General features: G+C 41.0%; 1 protein-coding gene across 2 annotated transcripts; it reads left to right on the top strand.

Annotated features, from left to right (window-relative positions):
- The first annotated feature begins 217 nt into the window (after positions 1 to 217).
- LOC101156997 (uncharacterized) lies at positions 218 to 15,161 on the top strand. Of its 2 annotated transcripts, XM_078931087.1 has the most exons (12): positions 218 to 389; positions 8,284 to 8,455; positions 10,061 to 10,241; positions 11,621 to 11,669; positions 11,827 to 12,160; positions 12,267 to 12,572; positions 12,689 to 12,731; positions 12,836 to 12,875; positions 13,147 to 13,242; positions 13,828 to 13,894; positions 14,091 to 14,148; positions 14,239 to 15,161. In XM_078931087.1, the coding sequence occupies exons 1-6, from the start codon at positions 385 to 387 to the stop codon at positions 12,498 to 12,500; spliced, it is 975 nt and encodes a 324-aa protein (XP_078787213.1). In that variant the 5' UTR covers positions 218 to 384; the 3' UTR covers positions 12,501 to 12,572; positions 12,689 to 12,731; positions 12,836 to 12,875; positions 13,147 to 13,242; positions 13,828 to 13,894; positions 14,091 to 14,148; positions 14,239 to 15,161. The 2 variants fall into 2 exon arrangements, with proteins under 2 accessions (XP_078787213.1, XP_078787214.1); XM_078931088.1 differs by lacking the exon at positions 13,147 to 13,242.
- The last annotated feature ends 910 nt before the right edge of the window (positions 15,162 to 16,071 follow it).

Here is a 16,071-nt window from a genome sequence, read left to right on the forward strand (position 1 = left end):
CACACAGCCAACACAAGTGGTGTTGTCCTTCACCATCACTTTACACACTTTGTTTGCCTACTCAATAAATCCTTCTACACGGACTGAAAATGAAGGCAGGCATACATCTGAACTTTGCCATTGGGAATCAGAAACCAGGGAGGGGTGTGAAAAAGAGAATCTAGAAAAATGAGTAAAAGGAGGCGAGAACAGGAAGAGAGAAAAAAAACGTGTAGGAAATGAGAACAGAGGCAGAAGTGCAAGTGCAACCACTTGGCAGACACGGCAGTGGAGGTGTTCAAGCACGGATGACAGCAGGTTCGACAGAACAGGCAGCAGATGTGACGGAGAGGGGAAAAGAAACAGTTTGAAAGCAAGTGAGACTCTGGACTGCACAGCTGCAACATGGGGTGAGTCATTGACTGTTAGCACTTACATTGTTGCTCCATTTAGGATGATGTTTTTTTAATTTAAAGAAATCCAGTGGCACATGCAGAAGAGGTCAAGACAAGTGAAGGGATGAGTGTAGTTGAGACACTTGGCCTTTAAAAAAAAAGCCTTTTGTTCAATCCAGTCATTTATATTTGTCCTACTAGAGCATTTGTCTTTTTAGAAGACTTTAAAAAGGAATTAAAGCTACAAGTAGCATTTAGCGGGCCCGAGCACGTGCGACCGCCTGGCACGAGCGACCGCCCCGTGAGCAACGCCCTGCTCGAGCCATTCTCGTCGTTTTTTCTTGTCCATTCTGGAGCTCCAAGCTATTGTTAATACGACAGCTGGACCGGGATCTTGCAAAGTGCAGGTGGTTAACGTCCAGTGTGATGAGTCTGTGGACGGCAACAGTACAGCATAGCTTTTGGTTTCCACAAGAGAAGAACTCCTGACACATCTGCCCTAACAGACAACTACAAGAGGAGTTGAAATGTATAACACGGTGAAGGAGTTTTTGTGCAGAAAAAGGTACAATTAGAAAAGCTGGTAGCAGTGACTGCAGATGGGACTCCTGCTATGATCAATAGACAAACAGGTTTCATCACTCACTGTAAAGCTGACCCAGACTTTCCAAAATGTCTGCATTACTGCTGCGTCATTCACCAGCAGGCCTTATGTGCAGAAGTGATTGGCTCTGGACATATAATGACTCTTATTCTGAAAATCGTAAACAACCTCAGCTGCAAAGCAAAACAGCACAGGATTTTTAAGGTGCTATTGGAGGAGATGTCTGTTGAATATGGTGAATATGAACATTGTGAATCTGAACTTGCATTCTTGACTGACATTACTGGAAAACTAAACCACTTGATCTGCGAGCTGCAAGACAATGGCAAAACTATTTTTTTTTGACCAGCCTGCCTGAGCCAGTGTTTTTCTTGTGGGGATCTTTTCTGCCAGGGCTTGTCAGCTTGGTCAGTGGATGTTGCTGCAGTTGTCTACCTTACTGGGACAGCTGGAGTTAAACACAGCAGCTCACGGCTCTGAAGTGGACCCCGTTGCTGTCCCAGTCTGGATGGGCACTGTGGCGATGTTCCAATGGCCAGGCTGGCTCCTGGTATAAAGAGATTCCCAAATACCATTTCCTAACCGCAGAGCCAAGGATGTGTTTACATGTTTAGGTCAAAAATGTGATGGACAGCTTCATGTTGTCTAAACATGCCACCCTGTTATTAATCCAGTTGATATGGTTCTCCATCTGTGTCTAGGTGATAGAAAAGCATTTTTTTTTTATATTTAGAGCTCTAAGCAAACAAACAGTTGTCTATATAAAAGAGCTTTTACAATTGTGCACTTTTAGCAGGTCTCTGAGTTCATGTGACCAATGTATGGTGGATTTTCACAGACCTTGTTTAAAACTGAAGGTGAGAGAGACTTAGAGAAATGGTTTCATTGTTCTGGAGTTCTTTGTTTCATCCACAGAAGTGTAGAATTGGTGATTGATTTTGAAAAGCTGCTGAAAAAAGTATCTTTTTCAAATTGCAATTTCTAACTTGGGTTTTACATTTTGTGTTCCATTTTTTGTGCTTTAATTGGGAAGCATTTGTTATTTGTTTGGTGTTTTTAAGGTTCTGCAAATATACACATCATTTTTTAGAGACATTTGTTATCAGTTGTGTTTGTTGATTTGTAGTTTAATTTCATTGGATGTATAGATGTCGTGTGGGGGGGAGGCTCGAGAGCAGGTAGGACCCAGGCGCAGAGACGGGAGGCAAACGGGTTCAGGGCAAGTGGGTTTATTTAACTAACAAAAAGCGCTGCAGAGCAGGATGACAAAACTAAAAACAAAAACTTACTGTGGCATGGCAAGGGACATGGATGCCAGACAAGAAGACGTGATCAACATGAGCAGAAGTTAATGGACCAGCACAGGAGGAAGGCAGAGACAAGACTTATATACAGACAGGGCAGACAAGACACAGGTGAACACGATTAGGGCAGATGGGGACCAAAGGAAGTAAAACTCAAGAAACATGACAAGACAGGAAACCTTTCAAAATAAAACAGGAAACAGAACCAAACAAGACAGAACAAGAACTAAAGCGAAAAAAAAGACAACAAACTGAAACCATGACAATAGAAAGGAAAAGAAGTTCAAACATTGATTATAAAAAAGGATATAAGAGATAAAAAAAAAAGAAAAAGGAAAAGAAAAAAGATAAAATATTGATTTAATTGCATTTTGAATGAATAAAAAACAATGATTAATAGAATCAGAATCAGGAATCAGAAAAAGTTTTATTGCCAGGTTCAGTAGAGCGCACTTTACAAAACGAGGAATTTGACTTGGTGTATAGTGCAATTAAGAATAAGTTAAAAATTAAGTTAACAACAACAACACACTATATACAGTAGAGTAAGGTGAATTAAAGTGGGAGCACAGATGGGCTGGGATGGTGGGGCCTGTAAGTGGCACCGACAGTCCTTTGGTGGGCGGGGGGTGGAGGGGGGGTCACCTGGGGGAGTTGGGGTTCTGTTCAGCAGGCTGGCTGCAGTGGGGAAGAAGCTGTTCTTGTGGCGCGAGGTCCTGGTCCTGATGGACCGGAGCCTCTTGCCAGAAGGGAGGGGCCGAAAGAGATTATGTCCTGGATGAGAGGGGTTGGCTACAATCCTGGCTGCCCGCCTCCAGGTCCTGGAGATGTGCAGCTCCTGGAGAGACGGGAGGTGGCAGCCGATCACCTTCTCTGCTGAGTGGATGACGCGTTGCAGCTTGGCCTTGTCTCTGGCCGTGGCCGCAGCGAACCAGACTGTGATGGAGGACGTGAGGGTGGATTCGATGATGGCGGTGTAAAAGTCTACCAGCATCTTTTCAGGGAGGTGAAACTTCTTCAGCTGCCTCAGGAAGTACATCCTCTGCTGGACCTTCTTAGTGATGGAGCTGATGTTCTGCTCCCACTTGAGGTCTTGGCTGATGATGGTTCCCAGGAAGCAGAAGGACTCCACAGAGGTCACCGGGGAGTCACAGAGGATGACAGGGGGGAGGGGGGCTGGGGCCTTCCTGAAGTCCACTGTCATCTCCACTGTCTTCAGAGCATTAAGCTCCAGGTTGTTAGCGCTGCACTATGACACCAGCCTGGCTATTTAACTCCTGTAGGCCGACTCATCTCCGTCAGAGATGAGGCCGATGAGTGTGGTGTCGTCAGCAAACTTCAGGAGTTTGACAGACAGGTGACCAGCTGTGCAGCTGTTTGTGTACAGGGAGAGTAACAGGGGTGAAAGGACACAGCCCTGGGGGGATCCGGTGCTTGTGGTCCGAGTATCTGAGACGAGCTTCCCCAGCCTCACATACTGCTGTCTGTCCGTCAGGAAGTCTGTGATCCACCTGCAGGTGGAGTCAGGCACATTCATCTTGGAGAGTTTTTAATACTAAAGATGTATGAAAGACATACCGAAAAAATATGTCTTTCAGTGTTTAACTGGCTGTCTTTGGATTATGCATGCCTGAGTAATGGCCATTCTTACTTCTCATCTCTCTGTTCACTGCTTGCTAATTTACATAGCAGGGGTCCCAGCAGGAGGGGGCGGGGTTGTAACACGACTCCTTCAGCAGAGCCAGGCTGAGAGAGGCTTTGACATGTAAGATGTTAGATGTTAGAATGCCAGATGTTAGAATGACCAGTTCATTTTATATCTATGAAAATATTCAGGTAGCTATGGGACATGTTTAGCTATAGGTCTGTGAAAATTGGTGTCGATTGTTGAAACATAAGTTACCATAAAAAAATGTTTGTTTGGAGTCTAGACAGATTTAACACAGGTTTTTGGATGAAAAAGGATTTTTTATAAATCATCTGTTACACTTTTAAGTCTGAAAAAAATATGGAAGGCAGCAAACACAGATCCCTACCGTTTTTAATTTTTTTGTGCTGATATTTGAAAGATAAGTTATGCAAAAAAATAGGTGTTTGCAGTTTTGCCTAAAAAGACGTTTTCGGACCTTTTTGGATGAAATGTTGAATAAAAGTTCACCGGTAACTTCAATAATTCTGAATTTTTTTAGGAAGCAGTAGCACATAAATGCCTATGAAAGTTGAATTCCTGGTGCTGATAACCTAAACAGAATTTATGCTAAAAATCTTTGTTCAGTCCAAAATTTCATTAAAAAAATCAAGTGATGAAGTTTCTCGTAGACCCTATAGTGTTACATATCAAAGCTGGAGGTTATTAAAGGCATCTAATTCTGAAATCTCAGCTTCCTGAGACAAACGGCTGATTTATAATAAATTTCTATTATTTGGGTGCACATAATCGACCACTTCCTGTTACGCAGGCACCGTCAGGTGTACACCCATGAAACTTTACATGATGAGAGAAGACCCTTCTGAGTATCTCCAGTTTTAATTTCATGCACATCGGACAAAGCAAAGAGAAAATACAGGGCAGAATGTGCCCCATGCAATAACTAGGTGGCGCTATAGAGCTCGTCCAAGATTGTCATATCCATGGGTTCAGAATAGAAGCTTCATCATATCCATTGAATTTCAGTGAGATTGGACAAGGAATGTGCACGTGAGAGCAACTTTTGTGTGCATAGCGAGATGCCCAACTTTGCCGCTCTGTCACGACCACACCCCCGCATTGAAAGTTATGGTTTTTTGTCAGAGTAAACTTCAATGGCTTTTCAACAGGTGGACGTCATTTTCAGGTGTGTCGGCTCATCCTACTCGGAGTAGTGATGCTCCAAGTAAAACATGTCATTTCCTCTTGCCAGCAGGTGGCGCTACACTTTTTCCAGATTTTTTCACTGCAGATGTGTTCAGAGTCAGACTACAATCATGCATATCAATTTTGGATCAGATTGGATTTTGCATGGCTGAGTAATGGCCATTTTTCTTTTCATGGCGTGTTTTCGAAACGACCTCCAATTTTGACGCGCCGCCATGGTCACAAACATCCATAAAAACTTAAAAGCTTCGCAATTTAACATCGGACATGTGTCTAGTTTACACAACCAAAGTTTGAAGTCATTACTCCAAAATCTCTAGGAGGAGTTCGTTCTAGAGCGAGGCCTGCAAATGTCCAAAATGAAGCAAAAATGACATATTGACCTCAATATATCAAACTTCCTGTGCGAGTGACAGGTGGGTCCTTTCAGACTTTTTTGTAAGTCTCCATCTGAAGAACATGCCCTGTAAAAATCAAGCTTGTACGTTAAAGCGTATGCGGGGCGTCGGGACAAAAGTCACTGTAGGTGGCGCTATCGAGCCGTTTTTGTGCGCCCATGCCAATCTCCTATAAAATACGAAATTTTTCGCGACTCCTGATGTGTGTGCCAAATTTGGTGAGTTTTGGGGTATGTTAAAGGCCTCAAAAAGGCGACTCTTCCGGTAGAATAATAATAATAATAATAATAATAATAAACATTCGAATTACAATAGGGTCCTTGCACTCCGTGCTCGGGCCCTAATAAACCCAACTGTTACTCAGCACAGACTGCACTTCCTGCTGTTTGCTGCATCTGCAGCTTGCAGCAGCTGTCCTACTTTTACCTCAGTCACAATGAAGGAAACTGTTGTCCCGAGAAGCTTTTACTTCATGAAATCTCAAACAACACACATTTGTGCAGAAAAGTTTGTATTTTCAAACGGAAAAAGAACAAAATTCAAAGCCACCGTGCCGTATACAGGAAGTGGTCAACTCATGAAAAGCTTTTCGGCAGGAAGCTAAGGTTTCCCACACGGTTGAAGTTGAAAAAAACATTGCAACTGAATGCAAACTAATTCTGCAACATTTAAAAACAGCATAAATGTTATTCTGAATATTTTTGAACAAAAATCTTAAGTGTGATTAGAAAATCATCAGAGAAGCACAAGGTCTTTAGGAGTACAGCATCATTGAGGTTTTGGACCTTCAGCAGTTTGGCTCCAACTTGAAGACTGCGTGTGAAACTGTGCTTGAGGTTACAATAATTCAGATTTGGCAAAAGACGCAGGTTGACAGAAAAGGCAACATGCAATCCGATATCTCATCAACAGTGACATTAACATGTTGCAGCACAATTCCAACATAATTGAAAATCTATTTATATTTTTTCATGACACATTTGTGGTCATGCATTGCATACAAAAGACAGCTAAGGTTTGCAAGCTTCTCAAGAGCATCTAAGTATTTCTTTAGTTCTGTAGGTCCTTGGCAACATGATGTTAGGTTTTCTGTAAAAGTTAAGGTGAAAAATGCCAAGCAGAGCACAAATGCAGGCGGTGGATACAAACACACATTTATATATATATATATATATATATATGCGTATATATACACACATATAATGAAGCTTGAAATTGCAATTCTGATAACTTCTTTATTGAAGTCGTTGCGATTTAGAAAAAACTTTGTTTGTAAAAGAGCTTATTAGTGGCGTGGAAAATACAATGAGCGGGCCACAAGCTCCCTGCCCTAAGCTCTCAGCAACGGGGAAGGGGAAGAGAGGGCGGGGCTGCCCTGCGCCAACGGTCATTGACTATTAGTCAGAGGCAAATTTCTAACTACATTATGTCCTAGAAAGCGACACAGGTTTTCTGATTTTGGCTAAAAGCTGCACACTCATCATTTAAAGACCGCTAATCAAAAGATGATCGTAGTGGGATTCAAGGAGGAAGACCAAAAGTTGACCTGTTCAAATTCAAAATCTTCAATCCCTGCAAACATTTTTCATTTTCTGCCTACTGCCACTCAACCTTCCGACCCTTTTATTCTTTTATTGGGTCAGTGTCTTGAAAAAAAAGACTGAAATAATCAGAACTTCAAAGGTCAAGTTCTGATTCAAAACTATATTACTATGACACGCTGAAATGTTTTCTTTCTAGGCATAAATGTGTGTAAAAAGCATGTGGGTGGCTAAACTAAATTTACTCTTGGAAATGAATAAGATGATCTGTGAATTTACTATGAAATGTGTACATGTTTGACATTTAAAAGCTATTCAAACTGTCCAAAAGAGTTTGGATTTTTCATTATTTTTACATTTACAGAGGTAAAAGTAGGGGTTTAATTTATGTACAAAGTATAGGAAACATTTTGCTGAAAAACTGCAAACTGAATCAAAGCTGGAGCACAAATTTTTGATCTATTGGACATTTAAAGTTCAAGTCTTAAAATTTGGCAAAATTTAGCTCAGAAAAAGCAATAAAAGCTAAATAAATAAAAGCTTAAAGCAGCTTTAATAAAATAAAATAAAAAGATGAAACAAACAAGCTTCACCGTCATTTCTAAAAAAAAATAGGGAAGAAACTCTGCCTTTAATGGAAAATGTGATGACAAACGAAGCTGTCACCCGGTTCACTGACTGACACTTTTATAGAGGGTTGCAAGAAAAAACTCCTGCTTACAAAAACTTTAGCACCACCAAAAGCAGAACTTCTGCATCAAAATCCAAATGAAGACATGTTTGCTTTCAGCCACATGGCAGCAGCTCATCAGCAGAAAAGCGTGAAGTTGAGGTGTGAAACCTTAGAAGTGATGCTGATGTGCTCTCAAAAATGTTCATAACATCTCACATATTATTGTATGTGAATTTAGAAGAAAAAATTTTAAAAGCAGAACCTACCATTTTTGTGTAGTTTGCATGCTTGTGTTCACTAGATTCCTCTTTCACTCTTTAACCTTTTCAAGTGGCTTTTTGTGTGTTTTTGAGGTTAACTTCTTTCTAGTTAGACATGTTAAGACCACTATTTCAAATACATGGATTTAATTTCACCGATTTTTTATTTTATTTCCGAATATCAATGTATTTCAACAAGCATGTCTTTCTCTGTCAGGACCCATCCGGGTAATCTTCGTCATGCTGTAAGTTGTCTCATGTATTGTTTCCTGCAGTGAGTCCAGCATTTGTCAAGTGAAAGCTACGGTCATGATGTACGATGACGGCAACAAACGCTGGGTGCCGGTCGGATCCGATGTCCCTCACTTCAGCCGTGTCCAGATTTATAACAACCCAACAACAAGAACCTTCAGAGTGGTGGGCCGCAAACTGCAGCCTGACCAGCAGGTAAAAGACGCTCAGATCAGGATTGTCCTGTGGATTCTGTTTAAGTAGAAATGCCAGAAAATTCCACACTCTGATTAGGTTGTTTTCTTTTATACTGCAGTCTTGACTGGTGCACATTTTGGGGTATATTGCATAAAACAAGGTGTTATCTAGAAACAACAAAGGTTTCTGGCGATCTTTTATCTAAAGCATCTTCACCTCCTCATGTCCACCTAGAACATTTCCAAAACTTTTTTTTAATTCACCCTCACAGTTTTTTTCCTCTTAGTAAAAGTTGAGTGTGCATTTACTACTCTGTTGATTTTGTTAACTTTGAACAGGAGAGGTTGGAAAACTCCACCAGAGTTCAGTTTCATTTATATAGCCCAATATTACAGCACAGTTCTCCTCATTGAGTTCTCTACAACGAGGAGCAAGTTCTACTTTTGGTGGACGATAAGCTTTATTGGTTCAGATCTTTCATACCAGCTCAAAAAGCTGACTATCCAACACATCAATAACCTTTCTATGAAAGCTCACTTAGACTAAAAGAAAAGAAAAAAAAATTGCATCCCTGCCAATAATAATTATCACCTAAAAAAATTCTAATGGTGTATCATAGAATTGATATTTTTGTTGGGCCTTTGAAGAGCCATTCAGGTCAATTTCTCACTGACCTCAACAGTAGGAGCCACAAAGTCTTACTTCCCTCTTTAGAAAAATAAGACACCGATTTGCATTTAAGTCAATGTTACTGTTACGCTAAATAATGTTTGCACAAATAAAACATAATCAAAAACATTAAATAATTTTTAAAGCTTTGCAGTTTTTTTTGATGGAGGTTCATTTGACTTCCTTTCAAAATAAAAGACACTGTGTAACATAGGAGCATCTCCGTGCAGCACTTTTAGCAGTAGGTAGGGTTATCAGCAGTTGTTACAAAAACTATACACAATTTATTTTATTGTTGTTGGTTGCATCTCAGTCAGAAATTCATAAATCTAACAAACTAAAATTACATCAGAGCTGATGAAGAGACCCTTACTGCATTTTTTTACCCCAAGGCGCACTTAGAGTCCTTGACTGCTGTCCTTATAATCCTGTGCGCCTTAAGTCTAAGTTGTGGTTGTGCTCTCTGACCTCAAAAAGATTTTCTGCGGAACACAGCCCTTAAAAAAATCTGTCAAAATGTTCGACTTTGGTAAACCAAGACGGCGTAACCAGTGATGAATATTTGGAGCATCAGGACTCCCGTCGTCAGGAGCCTAACAGAGTGATCCGTACTGTGCTTGAACTGTTTGTGAATGAGTCAAATTAAGTTTGACTTATCCGACTGTTTTGTTTTGCTTTATTCGTAACGTAGTCCGAAAATTTTGTCACTTCTTAAATAAAAACTTCATAATGGCATTTCAATTGAGAGCTACAAAGAAGGGGTCAAAGAGCCACTTGTGGATCCGGAGCCTCAGGTTGTAGACCCCTGGGATCAATGAACATTCTCAACATTTTATCTATATTGTCCTCCATCTGCAACAAAGCCTCATAACTGTACATAGCTCTAACTTGTGAATCTTTTACAACCACCTGCAAGTCATTCCTGGTCTTTCCTTTGCTTTCTGCTCATGTCAGGTGGTGATCAACTGTCCCATCGTCAAGGGGATGAAGTACAACCAAGCCACACCCACCTTCCATCAGTGGCGGGATCCCAAGCAAGTGTGGGGGTTAAACTTTGGTTCCAAAGAGGAAGCTTCTCAATTTGCCAGCTCCATTATGCATGCCTTAGAAACTCTCAATGCATCTCCGAGTGCAGGTAACCACAGCCCCTGCAGGAGAGCGAAGGAACCAAAGTAAAAAGAAAAAGTAGCTAGAGAAGTTTTTTTGTATTTTTGCATGACCGTATATTGAGAAGAGCTTAGTTGAGACTAAAGTGAGAAATTAACTTTAGAAGCTGTTTGAATGATAAATGCTAAAAGAAGCACTCTGTGCTGTGTGAATGCAACCGTCTTGCTTTGGGTTGCAGCTTTCGATTTCCGTTTGTTTATTTCAGAACACAGACAAATCTTCTATGTTTATGCATTGTTTTTTTCCCTCAGGTTTCACCTCGGTCTTTTTAAAGCTCTCATATTTATTGCTATACTATTTGTATGTTAAAACATAAAGAAAAATTAAAGTAGCCAGTGGTGTTTTATGGCCCACAGGCCCTCGCTGCCCTGCTTTGGCCTCAGTGCCCATGGCGGCACCATGTGTTTAATTCTCCCCCTTTGACTCCCTGGTCAGAGCAGCACGTGATCAACTGATGAAAAATACCCTTTTGTTTCTAAATGGCAGCTTTTCTGTTTGTTTTAACTCCATAACAAACATTTTATTTATTGGTTGCTTGGGGGGGGGGGGGGGGGAAGAACATGTCTCAGTAATTTTTAAAGGAATCAGCAAAAGTGAATTTTTGAATTTTCATTGGCAACTGAAATTTTCTTTTTAATTCAAGATGGTGGCCACTTCCCAATGTCAAAGATCAACAAAACTTTAGCTGTGGTTGTGAAATTAACCTTGCTTGAACATAAGTTTTCTATTCCTATATATTAAACAAAATGTAAAAACAGCTAAATCTCACACTTTGCCACAAAATAGCCATCAAGCTGTAGGTTCCACAGCCATACTATAAGCATTTTAAAACCTCCTTTGGATATCCCCGACATAAGTGTTTTGGTTGTTTCTTAGCGTATTTTGAAATAGATTTTTTGAGTCCCATTAGAGAATTTTGCTCCACATATGTTTTTTGGCAGTTTCTCCCGCTGTGATGTCATCATGTTTTCTTTTCTTTCTTTTTTTTAGGGACGGGGGTGGGGGGTTTATCATACCCAAAATTCCTTTTCACCAGGTACTAGGTGTATGCAAATTTGGATGAGTTTTTGAGTTTGTGGCAGGGGCAACATTTTCACTCAAAGGCGCAATAAGAAAGAAGAATTGCGACAGTCCAGGACTGCCATATAAGGCTTTGTTGTCAATAATTCTGAAAAACGATGTTTTATTGGCCCTTGTGATGATGTTGGTCTAATTAATTGAATTAACTGAATTGATCACACCTTAAAATCACTTTTAAAGAATATTTTAAATCTATTTAGGCGTATGTTTGTTGAGAGGGACATGCTGAGTGACATTTATATAAAAAATAAATCTACATTTTCACAGGTCCACCACAAAACGGGCCGTCTCCACAACAGCTGGAACAGCAGAGAAGGTACAACTCATTTCTCATGTTAGGAGAAAACTTCAAATTTTTGTCAGAATTTTGTCAGAATTATTTTTAGAAACATCAAAAACTTGCCTGGAATGAGGCTGATGATGCACACCAACACATTTCCGAAAGGAGTTGACTTAATGCTTTGTCTTCTCAGGCTGGAGCAACAGAAGCAGGAGCAGCAAGAGAAGGAGCGACTGGAAAGAGCCTCACAGGGGCCTCCCAACCCTCCTGCAGCCCCTGCTCCACCTGCTGCTCCTCCTGCTCCACCAGCACCTCCGCCACCTCCAGGCCCACCCCCTCCATCCTCTGGGTCCTGTCCGCCTGCACCACCTCCACCACCTTCAGGTGGCATCCCACCTCCACCACCACCCCCTCCTGCAGGAGGAGGAGGAGGAGGAGGAGGCGGTGGGGGAGGTGGAGGTAGAGGAGGTGGAGCCAATGATCTCGCTGCAGCACTGGCTGGAGCCAAACTGCGAAAAACACCTAAAGTAAGTCTGAAAGTGAAAAATTTTATGTCAAGCTGATGTTCATCCACCATATCAAAAAAGCTTGAAGACTCCCCCATTAGCTTCAGCTAACTTTTTGTGTGAAAAGGATGATGGGGGAGCAGCGCAGGCCCCAAAACAGTCTTCATCTGGTGGGGGTGGAGGAGGAGGAGGAGGTGGAGGAGGAGGAGGTGGCCTGATGGGAGAAATGAGTGCCATTCTTGCAAGGAGGCAAGTTGCCCCAAATATTACCCCAAACCTCAAAATTTGCTCAAGATTACGATGCCACATCCATAAAAAACAAAAACAAAAGAGAAAATCCACAAAATGTATAAGAGCATAAAAGTAAAACTGTTTTTTAAACTTTAACAGAAAGAAAGCTGCAGACAAGCCAGCTGTGAAAAAGGAAGAAACAGTAAGTTTTTTTTCTTTGTCTTTTAAATAATGATCAGTCTTTGTTTCCTATTTTGGTGCTGCTGCTAGAATGCCGAATGAAAAATTAAGCTGGGTGATAAATGTCCTTATCTGTAGGATGAATGCGACTCGTCAGTTTTAAAATCCCCAGTACAAGCAGGTGAGTAAACCTTCCCAACTCACTCCAAAGTCAAGTAGTTTGAAAGAGAAACTTCCTTTGTTTTATGATAATTCAATAAATAAATACACATACTGTTTCACCAGAAGTCAAACCTACCAGGGATAAATCTGCCACCATGCCCAGGTATGAAACCGATCTTTACATACTATCACAGGGCTCAACAACTCCAGGCCTTGAGAGCCAGTGTCCTGAATGGTTTCAGACTAACCTGCCATTGAAGCTTCTCATTGGATAAGCTCACGTGATCCAGGTAATCCTCAGCAGATAAGGCAGGATTTCTTAAAAACCAGGAGGATGCAGGCCCTCGAGGTCTGGAGTCTGAGACCCCCTGCTTCCATGAATCACAATGTCTTCTTTTGAGATGTGCAAAGAACAACTTCATGCTTAATGACAGGCTCAAGTCTTCAATCAATACTCAAAGAGATTCAGGCCCAAACTTCAGCTCCACCACAAGCCAGTCCCCTACCACTGCTGCCACTCCAGCATTCAGGTACCAGCAAAGCCTCAGCTGCTGCATGGGTGGCCGCTGCTTCAGATGCTCGCAGATTCTTCAGTCCAGGAACATACGTAGCGGGCCTCTTGCTTCTCTGATGCTGGCCTCAGTCATCTTTGCATATGGCGCTCTCTACACTTGATTGCTTTGCTTTTCATTTGGGGAACAAGTTCAAGCTGTCTGCTTCTCGGCTGCACGCCGCCACCGCAGTGCCCAGCCACCAACGTTAAGTTTTCTCGATGACTTGAACTGGATGGCTGCCGCTCGTGAAGTCTGGCTGTAAGCTAACAGTGGGCTCTCTGATATGCCACTGCATATCAAAGCAGAAGTGTGTGTTTTTGAAGGTAGTTAAATGATACTCAAAGCAGGAACTTGAATTGAGGAAGTGGTTACTTTTACTGAAACACAAGCTATCACCTGGATATAACCTATTTAGAGAACTGAGCATGCTCACTGTGCCTGTTCTTATTCTGTTTGACTTTTCGTTCACTATAAATGTGCTTCTGATGCTGCATCATCTGGCCAACTCCTCCTGCCAAAAACCTTCCCTTGGCTGAAAATACGTTTTCTTTTTTTGTGCAGACCTAAGGTGGGGAATAAGACATCTGAGAGTGCAGACAATAGTGGCGATATGGAGCGTTTCAAACAGGTTGGAGCCCTAATGAACAAAGAAAATGTTTTGTCTTTTTTTTTTACTTAAGGAAACATTGTGTTGTGGCAGAATTGGATGCAAAGTCAGACTTCCCCTTGCTGTGATGGATTACACATCACATAGACCTTTAAAAATATCTAACTTCAGTTTCTGTCAAAAGTTGAAAAACCTGATGTAATTGTTTTATTTATAGGAAATCATTGAAGAAGTGAGAAAAGAATTCCAAAAAATGAAGGAAGAGATTATAACTGGTGAGATCTGTCATAGATGGTCGAGTAGTTGCCTATTCAAATACATGAAGACCATTTTTTAATGCATTTACTGCTTATTGTCTCTTGCAGCACTGATCCAGGAGATGCAGAAAGCGAATCTGGAGGGTGAACTCTGTTGACAGGCTCATGAACTGTCTCACAGAGGGAATTGAGGTCATGCCAGTGTGGTGTCACTCCAAAGCTAGGGCACCTTTTGCTTTTTTCACTTTCAGTTTAGCAGTTTTTGTCCTTCGAGAAGGAATCTTTAAGACGAAAAAAACTTCTCCTCCTTTAAAACATGGAACTGTCTAGAACTCGGCTAATTTTCCTCTCTTGAAACGCACCCCTCAGTGTAATCCTTGTTCTTCCTGTATTCAACGTATGGCATAAGTCTCATCTCATTTTCAGGTTTTTGATTACCGTAGTTAAAAGCCATGTACAGTCACATCATCAGGAAGTGTTTGCTGACTAAAAAATGTTTTGCAACAGTGTCAATGTGTTTCACATATGTGGGACAGAACTTCAACTTTGTGCAAAAGTAGATTCTGTTGTAAAAAGGGCCTTTTACAAAAATAAAACATCTGAAAGCCATTAAAACAAAAGAAATGAGTGATTATGTGTAACCTGCATAGCCATAAAAAGCAACAAATACATGAATAAAAAGTGTGTCTCATGAATTGCTGGATATCTTTGTTTTTTTGTTTTGTTTTTTGCTTTGACTACTGTGTGCATCACAGTCACTTATCTTTTTCCAAAGTTGCAGATAACTGTTCTGTAACATCCTTGATTTTTCTTGTCTTTTTTTGTTTTTGTTTTATAAAAACCTCTCTGAACCACTCTTACAACCTAATGCAGATGAGTCCAGATGGATGATCATGCGAGTTCATTAATAGTTGGTTTAAAAAGTTCCTATTTGAACAAACTTTGTAACTTTTTTTTTTAGCTTTTGCTGTACAAATAATTAAGATGAAAAATGATGAACAAAATAAAAGTTTGTTCTGTCTGTCTGTGAACCACAGTGTTTTCTGTTATGCTGACTCGCCCTTTGCAACAGCTCTAGTTCTTTCCACGTGTTCAGATGTGTGTTTGGGGGATTTTCCGGTCATTTGGAGTTGTTACAGGTTTTGGCAGAAAAGTCCTCACTCTGATTAATTCCAAATGTGTTCTGGGATGAGATCAGGATTCTGTGGAGTACTCTCACCAAACTTGCTCATCCCTGTCTTTATAGACTTTGTTTTGTTCACTGGTGCGCAGTTCTGTTGGAACCTGAAAGAACCATTACTAAATTGTTACCTCAAAGTTGGGAGCATTGTAATGTCTAAATTTCTTGGGTTCTTGAGTTTCTTTCTAAAAACTAAGGGCCCAAAGCTCCTTAAAAACAAGTAGGCACAATTCAGTCAGGTTATGGTTCCCCTGGCAACCAACAAGTTTGGATTTATGGATTGGTTTAGAAATGTGACATTTCTTGCATCTCCACTGAGTCCAGTGGTGGTGTGCTTTACACCACTGCATTTAACATGTTTCATTACACTTGGCAAGGTGGATGCAGCTTGGCAATGGCAGCCCATTACAAAAAAACTTTTTCCACTATTGAGCTCATTTAGGCCCACATGAAGTTTGGAGGTCTGTAATGATTGAGTAAAGTTGGTGACTTGTGTGCATTCCAGTGTCCGCTTCCACTTTGTCAAAAGACCAAGGGGAGTTGCCTATGGAATTTCTTGTAGCTTGGAATTTTTTCTTGATTGGAATTGTTGCATGATTGGCATCTTATCACAGTACCACGCTGGCATTGGATAAGCTCCTGAGAGCAGCCCATTTAGATTTAAGGTCTATGAAAGCAATACCTGAATTTAATTATTTAGATTAGTGAGAGATTACTTTTAGACCAGGGGCATTGGGCAAAGGTAGGCGATTGCCTCGAGC

This window comes from Oryzias latipes, chromosome 14 (genome assembly GCF_053564925.1).
Source record: "Oryzias latipes strain Hd-rR chromosome 14, Olatipes_Hd-rR_3.1".
NCBI lineage: Eukaryota > Metazoa > Chordata > Actinopteri > Beloniformes > Adrianichthyidae > Oryzias > Oryzias latipes.

What these genes read in the sequence shown, in the direction of transcription:
- LOC101156997 (XM_078931087.1), top strand. An exon ending in CAATGCATCTCCGAGTGCAG is followed by an intron (nt 10,242 to 11,620) that starts GTAACCACAGCC and finishes ACATTTTCACAG; the next exon opens with GTCCACCACAAAACGGGCCG. An exon ending in CAGCTGGAACAGCAGAGAAG is followed by an intron (nt 11,670 to 11,826) that starts GTACAACTCATT and finishes TTGTCTTCTCAG; the next exon opens with GCTGGAGCAACAGAAGCAGG.